The sequence below is a fragment of the Salarias fasciatus genome, chromosome 3 (assembly GCF_902148845.1).
Source record: "Salarias fasciatus chromosome 3, fSalaFa1.1, whole genome shotgun sequence".
Classification (NCBI taxonomy): Eukaryota; Metazoa; Chordata; class Actinopteri; order Blenniiformes; family Blenniidae; genus Salarias; species Salarias fasciatus.
Genome location: NC_043747.1, coordinates 12238680 through 12258902, shown reverse-complemented (window position 1 = coordinate 12258902; position 20223 = coordinate 12238680). Strand labels below are relative to the sequence as shown.

The following is a 20223-nucleotide window of genomic DNA, read 5'->3' as shown; positions in this document are numbered from 1 at the left end:
GTGCTCAGATTTGAGTCATTATCAGTAAAATCATGCTTAAACGTTGACTTGTATTTCTTGCGTTTGTCCTGCAGAGCTGGAAGTAGCGAGGATGAGCACGGACGGGAACTTGCCGGACCTGAAGTTCCCTCAGACCGGAGGACACGGCAACTCCATCCACCTCTCAGCCAACACGCTGAAGCAGCACGGCCGCAACGGTAACCAGTCAAAACTCCACCAATCCGCTTTTTGCCCGTCCCCCATTGTTAGAGCCGCTCGCTGCTCCGGTCGCTTTATTCTTGAAGGTCGAGATAAATTCAGCAGACAAAATGTGACTTTCTGAAGAATACAGACAGTGTTGTGATCCTCGAAGAACTTTCTCATGTACAGTATCTCCCATAATTAATCAAACACCCCTTTTTGTCAACTTTTTCCTTTTTGCTCACGCGGATTTCATTACAGACGCTTGAGAATAACTTCCACTTTGCTATCCGGATCCTTTTGTTGCTGTGCATATTAAAAGCAGTGAGATCTTCCTGCAGGCTTCAAACGGGGGTCCGTGGACGGAGGATCGGTTACATCCAAGCGCCCGCCTCCGAACTGTAAACGAGGCGGTTAGATACAATACGGCGCCATCTCCAGGAGCGGCGCAGCCTCATTTTTCCACTTTATTATCAGCTCATGCAAATCAGAATGGACTCAAGCTGCGCCCGGCGCCTCTCAGCTGGATGACTAAGTCCACGTCCAGCCGCGCGGCGGCGGCGGCGGTTATTTCCCCCGTCCTCTGGTTCTATAGCGCCCAAATTGTTTCCCTTTCATCTGAGAGAGCGATCGCCATCATGGCGGGTGGGAACTTTCTTTCATATTAGTGCTGAAAGAACGATAGCGGGAGAGATAAGGCGTGCATGTGTACGCGTGTGTGTGTGTGTGTGTGTGTGTGTTGGAGAAAGACGAAGAATGGGAAATTATTAAGTGGAAAAATGGTTGCTTTTGTCAGTGCAATAGGAAAGTGAAACGGTAACCACAGTTGTCTGGAGGACGAATTAACTGTTTATTGATGCGGGAAAATGTATTTTTTCTTTCTTTTTTTTTTTTTTTAATCTCCTTTTGGAAGTCTTTCAGCAAACCTGACAGGAGCTTCTTTATTCCGCTCCGTCGTAATGTGCAGCTTTCATTATTGCGTTCAGAATGATCACACAAAAGGATCATTTCCTGCACTCTTTTTGTTATTATTCCCGGTATTTGATTAAAATCAAACCTTTGGATAAATTATATGAACAGCATTACAATTTGCCTTTTTTTTTTATATACCCCAACTGTCAGACAGCTCCATAGCGTTGAAATCCCATGCACCCTGTCATCGCATTGTGTTTGGACAATGTTTGTTTTGATCTCGGACCAAATTTTCTGCTAAATTTGAGCCTCAAATCAAAACTCAAGTTTGAGGAAAAGTAGTTTTGTTTTTTGTTTTTTTTGTGTCTGACAATAGAAGATGGAAAGGTGCGCTTACATTCAGGTTTAGGCAGACTGTGATGAACATTAAGATCCAAACCACAGTGCAGAAAACATTTTTCAAAGGGTTTCTTGTTCCTTTCAAAGAAAGGCTGCACTTTGACTTGATCTTAAAGATGATATTTACTCGTGTGTTCAGTGAAGCAATTCAGGCTGCTGCTAAACTCCTTCATACATTCAGAAATTACCTTGAGGCTTTGAAGCTTTTACCGCTGTGATAACCCCGAGGATTATTCTTGCCTGAAATGCCAAAATTCGAATGCGAAAAAAAAGTTTGGTCTCATCACAATAAAAGTGTGAAATCATCCAGTCTGTCTTCTTGTTTATGGTTTTCTTGTATTTTTGGTCATTTTAATGGTAATTTTTTTTTTTTTTTTTTTTTTTTTTACCCCTTCCAGGTGAAATCCGAATCGCGTTCGTCCTGTACAAACACATCGGCGTCTACCTTTCGACGGAGAACGCCAGCATGAAGCTGGGCAGTGAAGCCATGTCGACCAACTACTCGGTCATCGTCAACTCGCCGGTGATCACCGCTGCCATCAACAAGGACGCCAACAAGGTGTACCTCTCTGACCCGGTCATTTTCACCATCAAACACCTCCAGGTAATTCCACATGTGAGCTTTGTTTTTATTCTTCTTTTAGATGTTGGTGAAACGTATTCCTGCAGGAGCAACAAAGACACACAAATCCCTCCTCAAACCAAGAAAATTAAGCTGAAATAAAGCATTTTTTTTTTATTCCGGGAAAGGTGTGAAAAATGAAATTGTGGGGAAACAAGATCGCTCGCTCAGGTGACAGCGAGGGGGAAGCATGCCGTTGTTTATTAGCTTGAGCGCGGGCCCGATCTCCCCTGAACAAATATCAGTCATATTCGGCCTCACTGGAGGCTGCTTAGTCATTGCGGGGAGTCGTGACTTCTCCCTCTTGACTCCATTATCTTCTCCACACTCTGCTACCCTCGAAATATCCCTGTTTTGTCTACAAACAGTGCCTTCAGCTATTATCAAAGATGTTGTACAACCATGGGAGAATTGCGGCAGGTCTCGCGTGTGGGAGGGACCTGGAAGAAAGCCGCTGCAGCAGCAGAAAAAAAAAAAGAAAAAAAGACGAGGAGTGCAGAGCGGCGGAGGAAAGCGAAGCGGCGGCAGCTTATGGATGTCAAAATTAAATGGTGGGGGAAATGTCGAGGGGGCCAACGTCAGCACAGTTATTGCTTTGACTCACCTGTCTTATGTGTAATTTGCAGTTTGGGCTGCAGATTCGCTCATTTTACCGTTGGTCTGAATGTTGGGGGGAGGTGGCGCTTTCATCCCGTCTTCCAGCTCGGATCAAGTCGTTTCAATAAAGCGGTGCCCTTTCGCAAAAGCTGCTTCCACTTGTGACACCGGAGTGTGCCAGAAGGGCTTCCAGTGAGGTTGTCAGTTCCTCAGGTTAAAGTGCCATAAATAAACAGGCATTTCCATATAGAGTGCGTTCTGAGCGCACCGGGGGCTGCGCGATTAACCACATAATAATCATTATTATAATTTAGGATCCATCAATTAATTAAACCTGATTGGATGAAGTATTGACACTCAATATTGACGCGGGCGTCAAACAAAGGGATAGCTCTTCTCCGGTAAACAAGTAAACCAATCAGGTCTGCACTTCTACAAATGGAACTTTTCGAAATGATTGGTTCAGGAGCATGGCCGGAGAGTGTTTACTAAAGCATGGTTTTATATTTGGGCGAGTTAAAATGAGGACACAGACAGTGGTCTCCAGTACATGCAGTAATTGAAAATTGAAACTACTTTATTTAGTAATTTTTTTTATAATGTCCAAATTCCCTGGATTTTTTTAATACTGGAGTAAGAACTGGACTGTGTACTATCAGTACACACACCGTAGCAGTTGAATATAAGGTAAGGTGTGGGATTTTCAGTTCCAGCGCGCCCTTGAAAGTGAATGTCAGGCGGTGTTTACGGTGCTTCTGGGGAGGGGCTCCGGCATGTCATCGTTCCCACAGCTCCCTCTCAAATGTGAGGTTTTGGATCACTGGTCTTCTGGGATGATTCTGTGTCCTCTAGTTATTGTTTCGCTTCCTTGCCTCGCCACTTAATGGGACCAATTAAAGCCATTAATGGGACGGAGGGTCATCCCATCTCCTCGCCGTGGAATATTTTACGCGGAGTTTGGGTGTGTGAAGGGGAAACTCAATCAGCGGCACATTTGCATTCGCAGAGGATAAACCTGATTAGGGTAATCACCCTACAGCAAGTGTGAAACTATGAAAAAGTCTGGCTCCTCGTGGCGTTTATTCTAAGACAGCAGACGCGTTTAACCTTGGAAGATGATCGCCGTCCGGAAAGGATACGGACGGCCGTTTCCGCGGCTACAAAAGCAATTGGGCTCAAGAGGAAACGGGCTGTTGATGTATCTGTTTATCAGCGGTCGTGTTTTTTTGTTGTGCCTGTGTGTTACCTAACCTCAGAGTCACGGATGACTTTTATAAAATGGCAAGCCGGGTAGCGGAGAGGCGTGCTTGTCATTCATTAGAGCGGGAGCCCGGCGCCGACAGCGGCGGCGGCCATTAAACAGTGTGGCGGTCCACTGTCACGCAGGGCAAGTTAAAGAGAAAGGTCAGAAAGCACAATGAGAAAGAGGCATGAGGCCCGCTTGATGCTTCGCGACAGTAAAAGCACCTGCAATTCACTTTGGGATGAATATGGATTGCAGCGGAGAAAAATGAGCCTCTCTTTTTTTTTCTTTTTTTTTTTTTTTTTGGAGGGGGAGGATGTTTATTCTGCAAAACAAAGGAAAGCAGAAATGGACCGAGCTAATGTGTGATTAACTCCAGACCCCTGCGTCGCACTTTGTGATTCTGCTCATTTATTTGTGTTGTTTTTGTTTTTTTTGTTTTTTTGTGCCTATTAACAGCAATCTGAGGAGAACTTTAACCCCAACTGCTCATTCTGGAGTTACTCCAAGCGAACCATGACCGGGTACTGGTCCACGCAGGACTGCCGCCTGCTCGGCACCAACCGCACGCACACCACGTGCTCCTGCACGCACCTCACCAATTTCGCCGTCCTCATGGCTCACGTGGACGTCAAGGTAGGCCTCCTCTTCCTCTCCTGAGAAGTGGAAACATTAATCCCAAAGAAAATAAATATATGTGTTCATTGAATATGCTTAAGAAAAAATAGAGAAGCATTGATCCTTCAGGGTTGAAACGGCTAAAAGGGTGAAATCCAGCCAGTATGAAGCAGAAGTCGTGTTTTTCAGTATATGTTTTATGTCCTTGGCTTTTAATCCAGTGGGCAAAATAGGCTGATAACTACTTTCTGACCTCCGCTGCACTTTCCAGACCGACACGCTAAAAGTGCCAATGCACACTATTTTTGCACAGTTTTAAACAACGACCTTAAGTGTGTATTGATTGCCGCTGTCTTCTATGTAGAAACTGGTGCGTGCGTGTGTGTGATTTTGCTCCAGTCTGGAGCGAGTCTGTAAAGCAGCTGTTTCAGAGCAGTAACCGCTCTTTTAATAACTTTGGTTTTTAATGATTTATGATTTTCTTTTTTGGCCTTCAGACCTCTTTTGAAAATCTATGAATGGTCAACCTGTCCTTGTGCTCAACTCTCTTCAGCCAGATGAGTGTCTGTTCAGAGCTCCACCAGCTTTGAGCCGTGCTTCTTCAATTGTTTCTCAAAAGGGGCGGAAAAACCGGATTTTTAACGAACTGCCCCTTTGTACCACACACTCCAGGGAAAAAGCTTCAGCCATCAAAATCATCAACCTTGCAACTTTAGCATTTATGTGTGCGTATGTTTTTGGAAATATTGTGTTATTATGTGGGAAATATGTTTAAAATGTGATTTTGTTCACTGTTTCTGTTTTCTGAATGCTGAAAGAGCGGCAGGTGCACGCCTGGTCTTGGGGGCGCCGTTTCTTTCCGTTTTGATGTTGACAAACAGCCTAACTATTCCAGTCACAGGGTGTTTGAAGAGGTTGCTGCTGGCAGCGTTGGCAGAGTCGAGTGACTCTTGGTATCTAATATAATACGTCTCTGTCAACCTGCTCTTCTGAATCAGTGGAAGGAAACAATATCTGTCTGAGCTTGAACCTGACGCGAGCCCTCGCTCATGAAACCACAAGACCCCCCCCCCCCCCCCCCCCCCCCCCCCCCAGGAACACAATTGCAAAAAATATTCATGCACACAAAGACACAAAGAGAAATACAGGATGTCTGTTGATATGGTGGCTTATGTCCGTCCAGAGAAAGATACCGGTGGGGGGGGGGGGGCAATGCAGACTTTTAAAAGAAGAGAGGAAGCATTTAAAGCAGCTCTTTCAGTCAAGCCCGTCTGAAGCATTGTGGGGCTTGCTTGTGGCGCTGCATTCAGCGCTGCAAAGTGGACAGTAGTTACACCCCAGCTCTTAGCGATAGGTTGTTTCTCTCTCTCTCTCTCTCTCTCTCTCTCTCTCTCTCTTTTCACCATGCTTCCCTCTTTATCTTCTCCACTTGGATGTTATAAAAGACAACTTGCTGGGTGGCGTCTGAATGGGAGCAATGGAGGCTTTTTATTTGACAAACTGTCACTGTGTTAAATGTTAGAATGGGACAGAGAGTGTGTGTGTGTGTGTGGTGTGAGTATATATGTCACAAATCTCATAAACTGAAGATATATCTGCGTTTGTAACCATGGCAGCAGGACTTGCTCATCATCTCAGCATTGTTATTACTTATTACCCTCAGAGCAACAGATTATGTTTCAGTCTTGTTTATTTCTTCCCCAGCATTTTCAAAAGTGGGGGGGAAAAAAAACAAAAACTATAGGCAAGTTGTAATTACAATTTCCCTTTCCAGGAGCTGCGAATCAGCCCACAATATCACCTCATCACTAGTCCTGTTTTTTGGCCAACAGACAAGGCTAGCTTGGAGTAATGAGCGCTACGTTCAGCAATCTTGATGTGAGGGTTATTAAGCTGTCGTCTGCATTGTTCCTGTAGCAATACCCCCGTAAAACCAAAACCAGATTGCATGCAAAGTTCCATATTTAGAATGCTGCATGCAGACTGTGATTTGTGGGTGACCCAAAGGGGAAAAACCCACAATTTAGGATTAGAATAAAAGTAAGCGTAATGAAGACAAATCGCAGTGAAAGATGTAGAAGATTGGAAATATTTTATTGCGAAACTTAATGTAAAGTCACACAAGGACTTCATAAATGACGTGCAGTCCTCTCGCATTCACTCTTGTGCTTGATTTGCTTCAGTGTGATTTTGAATTAATCGAACCAGAGAAGAAGAAAACATCCATCCTCACCACTTAGTGGCCTGAAAGTCCAGCACCCATCCAGAAGTGGCTTCTGGTCCACCCAGACGTTTGAATTATCTTCATTAGATGTGTTTTCCAGCCTGCTGGTGGCTTTAATCACTGTTATGGAGGGATGGATTGTATCTGCAATAGAAATAATTCAACAGAGGATACAAAGAACTTGGAGGAGCTTGATCCATTCATCAATCCAGGCTACAGATCAGATATGTATTTTCCTGCATATGGATGTGACCTTACTGTTTGAGTGCTTTTCATGCGAACTTGGCTTCGAATGCCTGATTTCAGAATCTCCATCCAGTACAATTTAATTGTTATTATATCACATTTCTCCTCGAGAGAGAAAATGAACTCGCTCACCGAACCGAAGCTGTAAAGTTCTCCAAGCCAGGTGAGGTACATTGTTTGAAAATAATCGTCATTTCACACTAATTATATATAATCACGGCTGACATGTATGGCAGTCTTTGCCTACCATTAAGAGTTTAAAGGCTTTACCAAGTAAAGTTTCACCACTTTGAGGTGAAACATTTGTCACAAAACCAATATATATATATGTGGGCTCAGGGTTTTTAAAATCAGGACATCGTCATCAGACTCAAAGTGCCAATTATCTGAAGTGTCGCTAAGGTAAAAAAAAAAAAAAAAATTAAAATGCCCACACATTTATATGAATAAGAAACTCTTGAAATAAAATAAACTGTACAGGATGTGAGATTAGTTGACAGACTGAGCAGGAGAAAAACCTCGGTCTCATTGGGATTAATTATGTTTGAAGTCAATTAGTTCCGTGAAATAATTTCTAAATCACATATTGTGGTTGTTTGGAACGTTGTTTGGAAATATCCAAGCGAGTACACAAAGATGTTTAGAGCCACGGTGGTTTCCAATCTAATATTCCTAATCAAGTTTACCAAATGTGATTTATTTTCTGATAAAGTTGCACACTTTCCAACACATGCGCTCCTGATGTGTCTGTCAGGGAGAAAAGCCTCCAGTGAGGCAGTTGTGAGGTTATCAGGTGCTTGTCACGGCTCCACCGTATCACCGCCGAGGTCCTTTGTTTGCTAATTTCGTGCCATCCAGCCGCAGAGCTGATGCCTTTGACTGATCCCGCAATCGGAGTGGAAGAGTGCCGTTGGCCACATAAACAAATTAAAACTGTACTCACAGACAGCAGCTGCGTGCGGGAGATTATATATGTCTCGTGTATCTTTCAGAATGATGGCAAACAGGGTGGTTTTTTTGTTTTGTTTTTGTTTTGTTTTTTTGTGGGTGTGCTTTGATGTCACTTTGCTGACGACTCTAACCTCAAGATGTCAGCCTTGAGACATTCAGCTGCGATTAAAGAATGAAACGGAAATAAACTCATTTCACTCATACTGAAAGGCAGGATTTAGCTCGATTGACAGAAATATTAAACTTTTACACTAAATGACCATTTCGAAATTAGTCATTTGACCAAAAATTCTAGCATGATATTTTTCAAGATTCCCTAATGTCTTGTGCTTAATGCTCCTTTCTGAACCCTGACCTTTGAATTTAGGTTTTCAATTCATATTGATTGAGGGTGCTTTAGTCAGAAATCCTTTTCAAGGTGGGTTAAAGCACACGTCACAGCATAATAAATATTCTGCTCCGTTTCCTTGTAAAGATCATTATATACGTAGCAGACGTGCGTGGCTCGACACTCCCCAGAGAGGCTCTGACTTCCGAGTAAGTGGTGCAAATTCCCGATAGGCCAGTGAATATCACTGCATGATGGAGAGGCTGATATTTGAGTAACATTCATCACTGTCCTCGTAGAAGTTCCCCACGCTGGCACGCCGGACAGTAACCATGATGAGAAAGGACGGTCAAGGTTAGCCGCGTATTTCACGGCGGAACTTGAAAGCACGGCGCACGCACGCCAAGAGGCACGGTTCAGGATAAATCGGTTTATGTCATAGGTACAAAATGGAGAACAGAGAGACCGTGTTCGCTGCCACAAAAAGAACTGGAAGTCATGTTTAAATGCTGCGTCTTAGTTATTGTAGCTTAGAACACAGTGTGACACTCGGTGCGTGCGCCGAATGTCAACTCCTCGCCAAGCCGGGCTGGAATCTTTCTCCCAGTCCTTTTTTTTTTAAATGTGACGAATTTGCCCGGACCCCTGATTCATACGCCCTCTCCCCAACCGTTCCTCATCCCCGTGCGCATCGTAAATCCTCCGTATCGTAAGGTGAGCCTGTCACATGACTCCCTGCAGTGGGCCGCTACCCCTTAGCACAACTGTCTGGCCTTGCCTGCCCGTATTTCATGAGTCAAAGCCCCGCTCTGGAGGCATATAGGGAGATTTATGCAATTTAATTGGATTGGCTTTGTGGCCCCATGTGGAGAGTGGTTCTTTGAGATATAAAGGATTGACACTCTTCACCACTTCGCCCTCCTTCCACACGTCAGAAAACTGGTTCTGGAGATTTTGGGGCGCTAGACAAAGGATTTTATGGTAATTAAATGCATATGATGTAATGTCAGGTTAAGATGGCTCGGCCAAAAAGACCCAGCTGCAGTGAAAAGGGGGCTCATTGCCATGTCTGTTCCTTCTCCTCACACTGCTTGAGTGCCCAGAAACCTGATTCTGCGCGACGTGCTAGCAGATCAGGGGCAAATCCAATCTCTTCAGGCATCCGGCCGGAATGAAAAATATGTGTGTTTAAGAAATAAGAGGGGAAAAAAATGTAGGAAAGAAAGATTGGAAGACAAATCGAATGTGCACAAATGTACCTTGCCCCGCTAAGTAACATGGATGCCGTATGACTGGGTTTGCCCTTGCGACACAGCGAGTGCATTTCAGAGTAAATTACGTCTGCCCACTTTAGATACCCTTACACGGATTTCCATCATGGAGGCTTGCTGGTGCGAGGTGAGGTGCCGAGACTGTGCAGATCACATCATTTGCCATTCTGCCTGGGCAGAGCCCGCCGTAAAAAGGAAACTTTTCAGCAGAGACACTGTGGCTTGGAGACGTCTCAGCCATCATCCACCTCCCAGAACAAAGAAATCATTCCACAGTGAATCCATCACCCAGGTGGAGATACACTCCCTGCCCTTCTCTCCCTCGCTTTCCGTCGCTTTGTCTCTTTTTCTCTCTCCTTCTCTGGCTGTCTCCTCCTTCTCTGACCTGCCCCCTCTCCAATTGAAGGTGGGATTGTGATGGATAGAGCCTGCAGCCACTGCACAGCTCGCTGGCTCGGGAGACACGAGGGTCCCCTCACAATGCGCCACGGCCGGTACCACCCACTGCATCAATACCTCCGTCACGCAGCGGAGGGAAAACACACTCACGTGTCGCATGTGCCGCGCGCTTTCGGAACGAGCCGGCGCAAACGCTAACATCCGTAAACACCCACCGCCTTTGCAAAAAGGCACCCTTCTGAAAGCAACGGGGCTGAAAGCGGGCTTGGTTTTATCGGCACCGACACACATACACACTCACGCAGATGTCTGCTCCGTACAACATCTTGCCGGCCCCCCCTCCTCCCCTCCAACGTATACACAACGGCTCATCAGGCAGGAAAATCAAAAGAGCGCTCTCCCCAGACTCAAGGAGCACTGCGGCTGTTATTGTACCAGAGCCTGTTAATGATCAGCATCTGTTCCCTTCTCTGCTAGCGTTAGCCGGGCCGCCACTAAAACAAGGCTTTTTTGTGCCGTGCTTCCTCCCCCCCTAAGTTTCAGGAGTTGACTGGGGGGGCGGGGCCGCCTCTTGACGCTCTCCGTTTTCCGCGCTGAAAATACTGCTGACTGCGGTCAGAGCGTGATTTAAAGACGTTCCGGGATGAGAGACGTATTAGCCATGCGGTGGGGGTTATTTCTCAATGTATGCAAATATTTTCTTAGGGGGTTTGTCCTGCGCCGCAGCGCCGAGTCGTATATTATTTCCTGGAGGCCATGACTGCGTGCGCCGCTTTTGATATTAAACACCCAGACTTCGCTCTGTCAGTTACGCACAGCGACCCGCGCTTCGCCAGCTAAAGATTAGATTAGCTTTCACCTGTGTCTAATTGAACACCCTGTCAATGAGAATCCACCATTTGCCCTTAAGCCTTTTTTTCTACATTGATATGGTTTGAAATAACAGCTGCTCGATCTTCATTTGCATTCAGTTGAAGTTGTCGTGTCAAGTTCCACCCTGGTAATCTACGCCTCCCATCAGCAGTGACAGACAGTTGTTAGAAGGTCGACAGATTTCTCTAAAATTAACCACCAACCTCCCTTTTTTTTGTTTTTTGTTTTTTTTTTTGTTTTAGAAAACAAAATCAATGCCCAGCATTGTGGGAAACAGGGGCAATCCCTTGGGGAAATTGGAAAGCCTGCAGAAGCAGACTAGAGGGTTTGGTTGCAGTAATTATGTTAAGTTAATAAATCAAGACGTCTCGATTTAATGCCCCTGTTTAACATATAGATGCTGCCTGTCCGGGCCGGCCTGCTCTCTGTCAGCTGGAAGCAGAATTGTCATAATTGACAGCGACGGTCTTCATCCTAAATGCGGTTTTGCTGTGAGAATCTGCACATCCGTCTCAATGACGCACGCTGGAAGGATGTCGGATCTTGTTGAGGCATGGCTTCCTCGGATTGTTTTATGGTGCCGCAGTGTTTGTCTCAGTTTGAGTTCAACTTGGCAATCATTGACTCAACTGATAACCCTAACCAGTTGTTTCAGATACTTTCTACTCTCTGTTTTTCCTGGGTAATGTTCAGGTGTTGGTGCAGACAGTATGTGGATGTTAAATCAAACTGATCTTTATTTCATGGAATATCTCCATGTCCCTCGGGGAGTCAGGAATCCCTTGTTTGAATGAAGCGTTTCAGAGGATTTTCTCCGATTTTTTTTTTTTGCTGGTCAGCAATAAAAAGAAGCAGGAAAAGCACTTCAAGACGTGGTGTTACACGTTGTTTACCAACGGTAAGCTCTGATGTTGCTTTGTTTGTGTTTATTTTAATGCAGCCAAGGCCAAAGAAGCCATTCGAAGCCAGCCATTTCTGCAGATTCTGCTCTTTTAAGCCGTGCAGCCCTTTTTCCCCTGCTCCCCCACAAGTATCCCTATGTGCACTTTGCTTTTATGGACTGATGTAAATTCTCTTTCATGGCTACAGCAGAATAACTGTTGATTCTTATCTCTGCCATAAAGCTACAAATTTACTGTCGGCAAAAGGCTTTTTAGTGCCCAAAACTGGCTGTGGTGGCAAATTACTATCCGAAAAGGGGAAATTGTCTAAAAGCAACAGTGAAAGTTATTGACCATGTTGTTGTTTGATTGAATTCCTGTTGCGCCGGTCTCGTGCACCTGTGGCCCTTTGGGCCGCTCACTTTGTGTTTCACTTTGTTGCCCGACCAAAATGAAACAACAGGGGGTCATTTGAAATTGATTCGCGCTGACTAATTCATGATTCATATCGGCCACCTGTGGCTCGTGTGTATAGCGGTTTATCGGAGGGCTGAGCGAATGCAGCTCAGCCCTAAAAAACAATCATAAAAATATCAGCTTCGTGATTGTTTTCTGGAATAAAATGTTTCAATGTCACAGGTTTTTGTTTTTTTCTTTTTTTAGTTTTGCTTTTATACAATGAAGTATGCATTTTCTTTTCTGTTCTCATTGTGAGTCAGTCGGTTAGAAAACAGCTTTCCTTATGTTTTACCAGTGAGCAGGAAACTCACTGTGAATGAAAAGACTCAGTTGTGAACATCTTATATGTTTAATTTCTAGAAAAAGGCTTCCTTTTACTCTGTATTAAAAAAAATACTTAAGAGCAATGTAAATCACACAAGAAAATAATGCATGCAAATATATAGCTATTTAGTCATAGGGCAGAAAGTTATGCACACTCGCCGAACATTTCAAGGGATTTAACTCAATTTAACCAGATTTTTATTGTACATCTAAGAAAGTAATTAAAAATCAACAAAGTGTTCGGAGGGATGCTCCTTAAAGAGCACATTTATACTTGGAGTGGTTTTCTGAACATTTCATGTTGATTTAAGTCAAGGAACTTGCTTGTTTCTTTGACGTTTTGTAATTGTCACGTTATCAGTTGCTCTCAGTTTTTTTTTTTTATCCAGCATAGCTCAGTATCTATCACAACAAAAGCAGCATCTCACTAAATGAAAGAATCAATCAACGGACTGAAATATGTTTACAAAAAAAACAAAACCATTGTTATTTCTCAGGTTTTTCTTTTTTTATCGTTGAGCCTTGTTACCCACCCGCCTCCTCGTCTCCGTTGCAGAACACCGACCCGGTTCACGACATGCTCCTGGACGTCATCACCTGGGTGGGCATCCTCCTGTCGCTGGTCTGCCTGCTCATCAGCCTCTTCACCTTCTGCTTCTTCCGCGGGCTCCAGAGCGACCGCAACACCATCCACAAGAACCTGTGCATCAGCCTGTTCATCGCCGAGTCGCTGTTTCTGGTGGGGATCAACCGGGGCGACCAGCCGGTGAGAAAACAATGAACGGATTTCCAATTCATGTGTTCTGTGTTCTGCCAGAGGTCTTTTTTTATTTGCTGTATCAGCCAGCAACGGGTACATTCTTGTGTCCAGATAAATATCCCCTGAAGGAAGTACACTATCTGCTCTCTAGATTTGAGAGCCTTAAGTGTTTTGAGAAAATATAACCTCTGGAGTCCCGCTGTGCTGTGAGTGCTGCTTCCCTGGGAGAGTCGGCGGCCTTGGACTTTTTAAATTCTGTCAGGCTCGCTGAGACGAAATAGTGAAAGAAAAGAATTGGATGCTCTTTATTCAACAAATGTTCCCTCCCATGGTTTTGCGCCGAGGCAAACACATACTTGAAAATACCCTCACATACTCGCACGCCCAACACCTGCCAGCTCGCCGCCGCGCCCCCCCCCCCCCCCCCCCCCCCCCCCCCGGATTGAGATCACTGTTATATTGTACGCGCTCGCTGACATGAATTCACCCGTTCACCCTGCAGCCGCCTCCTGTTGCAGCTTTTCAATTTGCAAACACTTCAGACTAATCTGGATTAAGCCGTTCAATACTCTCAGCCCCCCTTCCAGTATAATAACTGTAGTTTGGACGGCATTACTTCGCCGTAAGAGCTCAGCTGTGGTAGCAGGTGGAGGCATGCCGTCACCGCACAGCCATCTTCAAGTGTGTGTGTGTGTGTGTGTGTGTGTGGTGTGTGTGTGTTCTCGTATTTCTATCCTTGTTGGGGCCAAATGTCCCCACAAGGATAGCAAAACGTGGAACGACGTGCCTTGTGGGGACCTTTTTCCGGTCCTAAGTAGGAGAAACAGTGTTTTCTTGACCATGTTGTTGTTACTGAAAAAAGTAAAAGTGCAAAAACATTTCTTTAGGGTTAGGCTGTGTTGTGGTGTGGGTTAGGGTTAGGGTAAGGGTCAGGGTTAGGGGCTAGACATGAATGGGAGTCAATGGACGGTCCCCACGAGGATAGAAATACGAGACTGAGCGTGTGTGTGTGTGTGTGTGTGTGTGTGTGTGTGTGCTCTACATCCATGCAGCAGACAAATATGAAGTCATTACATGTATACAGGTCTGCTTTTTTCTTTTCTCCCACCATACGTTCTCTCACAGTCGGACTGTTTTTGCCTGCTAATGATGAGGCTCTTAACTTTGCACTTCTGGGTCAGCTCCAGAATACACATTACAGCTTATTATCCTTTATGATAATTTGAGTTATTTATAGTCATCGATTGCATGTTATTGCCATGCGCACGCTGTTTACTGCCTGGGTTATAGGTACAGGTGAAACATAATGAGAAATCAATGCCACGGAGAACAAAATGATCCGTCCTGGCTTCTTAGACCGACGCCATTAAGGCGCATCTGAACATTTTCATCTTTTAAAATCCTCATTACCGTGAAAAGTAAAAATTACAGTCCATAGTTTAGTTGCGCAGCTAACTCCCTGTGAAGTCAAAGATAACAGTTGAGTCCGACACCTTTTCCTTCCATAACGTTTTATGGATGATTCACAGCCCAGCTGTAAGATCGCCCTCCTGGACTGCAATTAATGTCCATTCAACCTCTCAGGGATTTAATTGAATCCATTTCAGTGACAAAATACGCTACTTATATTCAACTGTGCTCATAATTAGCTCGATCTAGAAAGATCCAGTGTCTTATCGTCTTATCGTAGTTGGGAAGTGTGCGGATTTGCACATATATGTAAATGACCAATGGTTCCTCAATGCTGCTCGTACCTGAGGAAGCAATTTCACTTCTTTATATCTCTCGCTCACCCTCGCCAACAACAACAACAACAAACAACACCATATGGACTCCATAGCCACAATGCCGATTGTTGAAGAGACTCAGACCCTGCAAGGTCAGAGAACGCAGCCGCTCGTATGACACACTCCACTCGTCACGTTATGCCCTTTAGCGCGACACTTAATCCTTCAGGAAGCCAGTACAATGCCCAGCAGTGATTGAAATTCATCTTCAGCAGTAACGTTCAAATCTTCTTTTTCTCTCTCCGCCCCCCTCCTCCCCTGCTTTGTCTCTCTCATTCGCCCCCTTGCCAGATCGCCTGTGCGGTCTTCGCCGCCCTGCTCCACTTCTTCTTCCTGGCGGCGTTCACGTGGATGTTCCTGGAGGGCGTGCAGCTCTACATCATGCTGGTGGAGGTGTTCGAGAGCGAGCACTCGCGCCGCCGCTACTTCTACCTGGTGGGCTACGGCGTCCCGGCGCTGATCGTGGCCGTCTCGGCCGCCGTGGACTACCGCAGCTACGGCACGGATCGTGTGTGAGTACATGTGGAGCGAGCTCGCCGGGCCTCCCTCGGAGAATCGGTTTCCTCTCCGCACGACGACCCGAAAGATCGCATTTTCGGCGCACGCCGCTTTAAATAAAGACATGAGCAGAAGTTGCTCCGAGCTGTAATAGGTTAAGAAACAAAGCCTCCCAGAAATCCTTCTCCTTGTTATACAGAAGTCAGTTTAGCCCGAATAACCTTTAAATGTCTTTTGTGATTTGAAAATAAGTACACTGAAAACCTAAAAAAAATTACCCGTGACCCAGTTCAATCGGTGTTTTTTTTTTTTTTTTTTTTTTTTCCCTGATCCGCTGCCTTCTCGCCACTAAGACTCCGCTTTGAACTAAAGCAAAGGATTTTAAAAAATGTGGGTGTTTTCCAGCATAAAGAGGCTATCAATATACAGTGGAAAATTGTACTATAGGAAATGTAAGATGCATTGTTTCTCTCTCTTGACCCATTCCATGAACCGCAGAGTTCTCTCTCTTCTCCAATGTTTTTTTTTTTTTTTTTTTTATAATCCTTTCTTGATTTGCCTGTCATGGGGCCTCCAAACTTTTCAAAAGTGAAAAACAAAATCAATTTTTTAAAATGTGCAGAGGGGAAGCAGGTTCACGTATTTTCGGATTTAATGCCAAGCCGGAGGAAGTGCTCAAGCGGTAAACCGAGCGATTCCGCATCTTGCAGAAAAAAAAAAGAAAAAAATACGACTAAACATCACGAAAACCTTTTTGAGGGGCTTTAATAATCTCACAGATGATGCTCCAATAGCGATCGCTCATCATCAACTTTTAATGAAGCGGCGCGGTTACTCAAGCCGCGTGCATTTCCCCCCGCTGCTGAATTGACGTTGTTTTGACAGTGAAAAATGCTAACTTCAGGAGAGAGCGGCGCTGGATGAATGTCAACCGATTGTGGTTAATGTCTTCAGCATTTTGGGATGCGCAAATTACAGAGCGGATACGGTGAGGTTTCAACGAGGGGGGTGGGGTGGGGGGGTGGGGGGGGGGGGAGAGCGAGAGAGACTTGCAAAAAAGATGGAGAACGACAGAGGATGTCTTTGTCTGATTTTACAGTCACTACGTATGATATCATTTCCCCGCTCGTCTCTGTGAAATACAGCGCCGTCTGCAAAGCGGCGCGATGCCAGGCGGAGGATCTCTCTCTCTCTCTCTCTCTCTCTCTCTCTCTCTCTCGCCATCCCTCTCAGTTAATCTCAAACCCATCTGAAAATAATGAAGACCAGCATCAGCAGTTTGCCGCGGAGATGTTTATCATATGTGTCTCACACGCGTTCGCCGCCACACACAAGCAACTGGTAGACGGCGCGTCGGTGGATCGGCGGAGCAATAGTTCCCGGTGATGGATGAGGCGATAGCTGCCACCGCCCGAGCCTTGGCATCATGTGAATAATTAAAGCCTGCCACCGGTGGAACAATTATACGCAGCCACTGAAGGATGAGGGAAGGGACGAGGCGTGACACGTGGCGAGCAGACGTGAAGGGGCACGTCGTCCCGCCGCAAATTGATTTTGGGACTGTCGCAGCGCTGTCATGGGCGGCGTCGTTCGGAGCTGAAATTCCCAGCGAGTTGGAGCGACCCAGGTGCAAGGCGGTGTTTACTGACTCATAATAACCGGGCGCATAAAAACGGCGGCGGCGGCGAGCTTTCCGATGGAATATCTGAGTCAGATTTCCGTTCGGCTTTCTCCCAGCGATCACTGGAAGTGTGCCCTTGAGTGAAGCGTCAACCGTCCCGTACTCCCGTGCTGAGGTCGTTTCAGTGTTCAGCAAAAACGAGGGTGTGTTCTGATGAAATTTCTCTCCGTTTAATGAAAGCAATACATCAAGCACCTTTAAACTCAGGGGGACGAATTACCCCCGCGTTTCAGTCAACTGGTTGTTGATACAGTAGTGTATAAGCGGTTTGAGTTTCTCCCAGCATACAGAAATATGGTTGGATACAGTGGAAGGTCGCTTGGATGTGTGTGTGTCTGTGTGTGTTTTGAAGAGTACTTTCAGCACTGTGCTGTTTATCCTTGAGCCATAACAAACATGTTGAATACGGAACATTTTCCAACAAGCCATTGCAGTCCTCATGTTTTGGTAGATACAGTAACGCTGTTCGTCTCCTTTTGATAGTGTCTTGAATTGAGTTATGTGAAAGATTGATGGAAGCTGCAGAACTAACATTACCACTCAATCTATTACTGCGTTTATTTGATGAATACAGTCTGGGTCAGCTATTGTTGACCGCTTTGTTGAAAATATATTATAGATTACTGAAAGTGGCAAATGTTAGGTATAGACGTTTGTATTTAGCTGACTGTAGGTCTGCATGCTTAATTATTTTCATTTCTGACCATTTCTAGAATTCCTATGGTTACTTAAGACTATTTTTAACCCATTTTTTTGTCAGTCAATCCAAAAGTTGGCTACATTTTATGGATTCTTAGAAAACAAAGTGAAGGATGTTTATTTCTGTTGTTACTCACACTAGATTATCTTATGCCTAAATGGAATTACCAGCACCATAAAGGTGAAAATAAACTAGAAATAGAGATTTTAGCTGCCCTGTGGTGACATGACCGCGTTGCTGCTCCTACTCTCTAAACTCTAAATTTGATGAGGTGGAATGACCTTCTATAGAGAGCTGTATTCTTTGCGCGACCTCAAAAATAATACAAATTGATGAATCTACGAGATGGACGCTTGACCTTGAAAGATCACAAAAAAACATTTTTACCTTTGTTCGCGGCCAGTATTTATTTATTTGCTCAGAATATAAAAGCTAAAAATAAAAAATAAAAAAAAATCCAGGAATAACTGATTCCATTTGGAGTAAAAGATGAATAACCTGTAACTCCTGCTGAAAATTTTGAAAATGTAGAAGCTTTTTACTTATTTATTTGTCAACAGGGCTTCAAGTGCAGACTTAGATTTTGGTCTTCTCGCTCATTTTTGTTGCCCTTACCCATAGTTTGCTGGGATGGATGGGTATTTGTTGGTTTTACGATGAACCGCACTCGCATGAGTGCACTTGTGTCGCTCCAGTATGGGAAACAAACTAGCGTAATAAGTGCTGGCACACAAAAATGAAGATGTTTTAAAAAAACCAAAATGTGGTTGATCCCTCCCAATCAAGTCAAAAATGATCATTCATCTCCGTTGCTCGAGTGTTTCCCGTCTCTTTAGCTCGCTTACTGAATCACGGGCTCACGATGATACCATCGAAATCACTTGGAGTGTTGCTTTGGCACCGAGGAAAACATGTGTGAGCTCGCTGGCACGAATGGGCAAAGCAACCAAGCTGCTGGCACAAGCCTGGCTCGTGCATTGACTGGCACACATGTTTCTATTCCTTAGCTGCTGTAGAAATGGTGAGAAAAGTTGCACACCAGGAGGTAAGACACAAACAAACAAAAACAAAAAAAAAAAAAAAAAAAAAAAAAAAATAGCTGTGCTCTGAAGGCAAACCCAAGCCTGGCACAAGCGGGGAAGAGGAGGTAAGTGGAGGCAGGAGAAGGAAAAAAAAAGAAAAGGAAAATGACAGCCTGCAGCTCCTGCCGCCTACCGTGGCTTTAAATCTTTCTATGATCTGAAGAAGTAGAAGGCAAAAAAAAAAAAGAAAATGAACAATGGAACCTTCAGCATAATTTATAACGGCGACGTTCAGAGCGTGTGCTTTGATGAGCTGCCAGGGCTCGGCGCGCGGCGCTCCGCTTTTGTTTGCGTTCGTTCGTTCGTTCGTCGCTTTACGCGTCCATATGTGTTTTTCTGCCTCGCGTCCTTCTCATCCACCGATACCAGAGATGGGGAGACATATCAAATCCGAGTAATACCAAAGGAACAGTCAATTTCTGTCATGTCACTTGTTATGTTGTGTTTTTCCGCTTCTTTCAAAGTATTCTGGCCGTTTTCTGCAAAGTTGCCGTGTGAGGGGAAAAAAAGTGAAACTCGTTGGTGGCCAAGATGTCGGCGCTGTTGCTGTGAATGCTGGCAATACAACCACAATATGATTCATCATTGCATCTAACCTTGCTTACAATCTCATTGTATAAAAAATAAAAAAAAGCTCAGTCTGGAATTGATTCGAGTAGAGATGTTCATGGTAACTCTTTTTTTCCTGACCACTAAGAAAACGTCGATTCTGACTAGTCTCAAGAAAAGGGGAAATGTAGTAAAAAGTGAAAGTGGATACTTAATCCACAAGAACAGAGAAATGTGGTTGTTTTTTTCCAAGGTGGCATTTCATACTTCTCAAGAGCCTCAAGTGCAGAAGAAAAGGGTGAAAGTAGGCAGCATATAACCAGCAACATAAGAGTTGTCAGACACAGGAAAAGAAAATGTTCTGTCCAGATGATGTGGAGCGAACAGGGCGAGAGCAAAGAATAACATTAATATAGTCCTAGAAGAGAGAAAAATGTATCTGGCCTTGCAGATATATGAAGTAATCTCGACTAGAAGCATATCTTGCAAGAGCTGCATTATATGCAAACAAAAATCAAAATAATTTGGTTTGAATCTACATCATTCCGTCTACAATTGCATGCATTTCCAGTTTCAACCAATCATTTTATAAAATACCAATTTGTTTGGTTGTTTTGATCTGCAGCTGCTTTCTAAAGC

The 20223-nt window shown here is 44.6% G+C and overlaps 1 protein-coding gene across 16 annotated transcripts in view; it reads left to right on the top strand.

Moving 5' to 3' along the window:
• The window catches only part of LOC115385933 (adhesion G protein-coupled receptor L3), a 157468-nt gene that overhangs the window by 111136 nt on the left and 26109 nt on the right, over positions 1 to 20223 (top strand). For all 16 annotated transcript variants that reach the window (XM_030088036.1, XM_030088034.1, XM_030088035.1 and 13 more), the window contains 5 exons: positions 75 to 197; positions 1890 to 2095; positions 4413 to 4589; positions 13084 to 13293; positions 15366 to 15586. In XM_030088036.1, coding sequence (XP_029943896.1) covers positions 75 to 197; positions 1890 to 2095; positions 4413 to 4589; positions 13084 to 13293; positions 15366 to 15586 — 937 coding nt within the window. The remainder of the gene's footprint in view (positions 1 to 74; positions 198 to 1889; positions 2096 to 4412; positions 4590 to 13083; positions 13294 to 15365; positions 15587 to 20223) is intronic.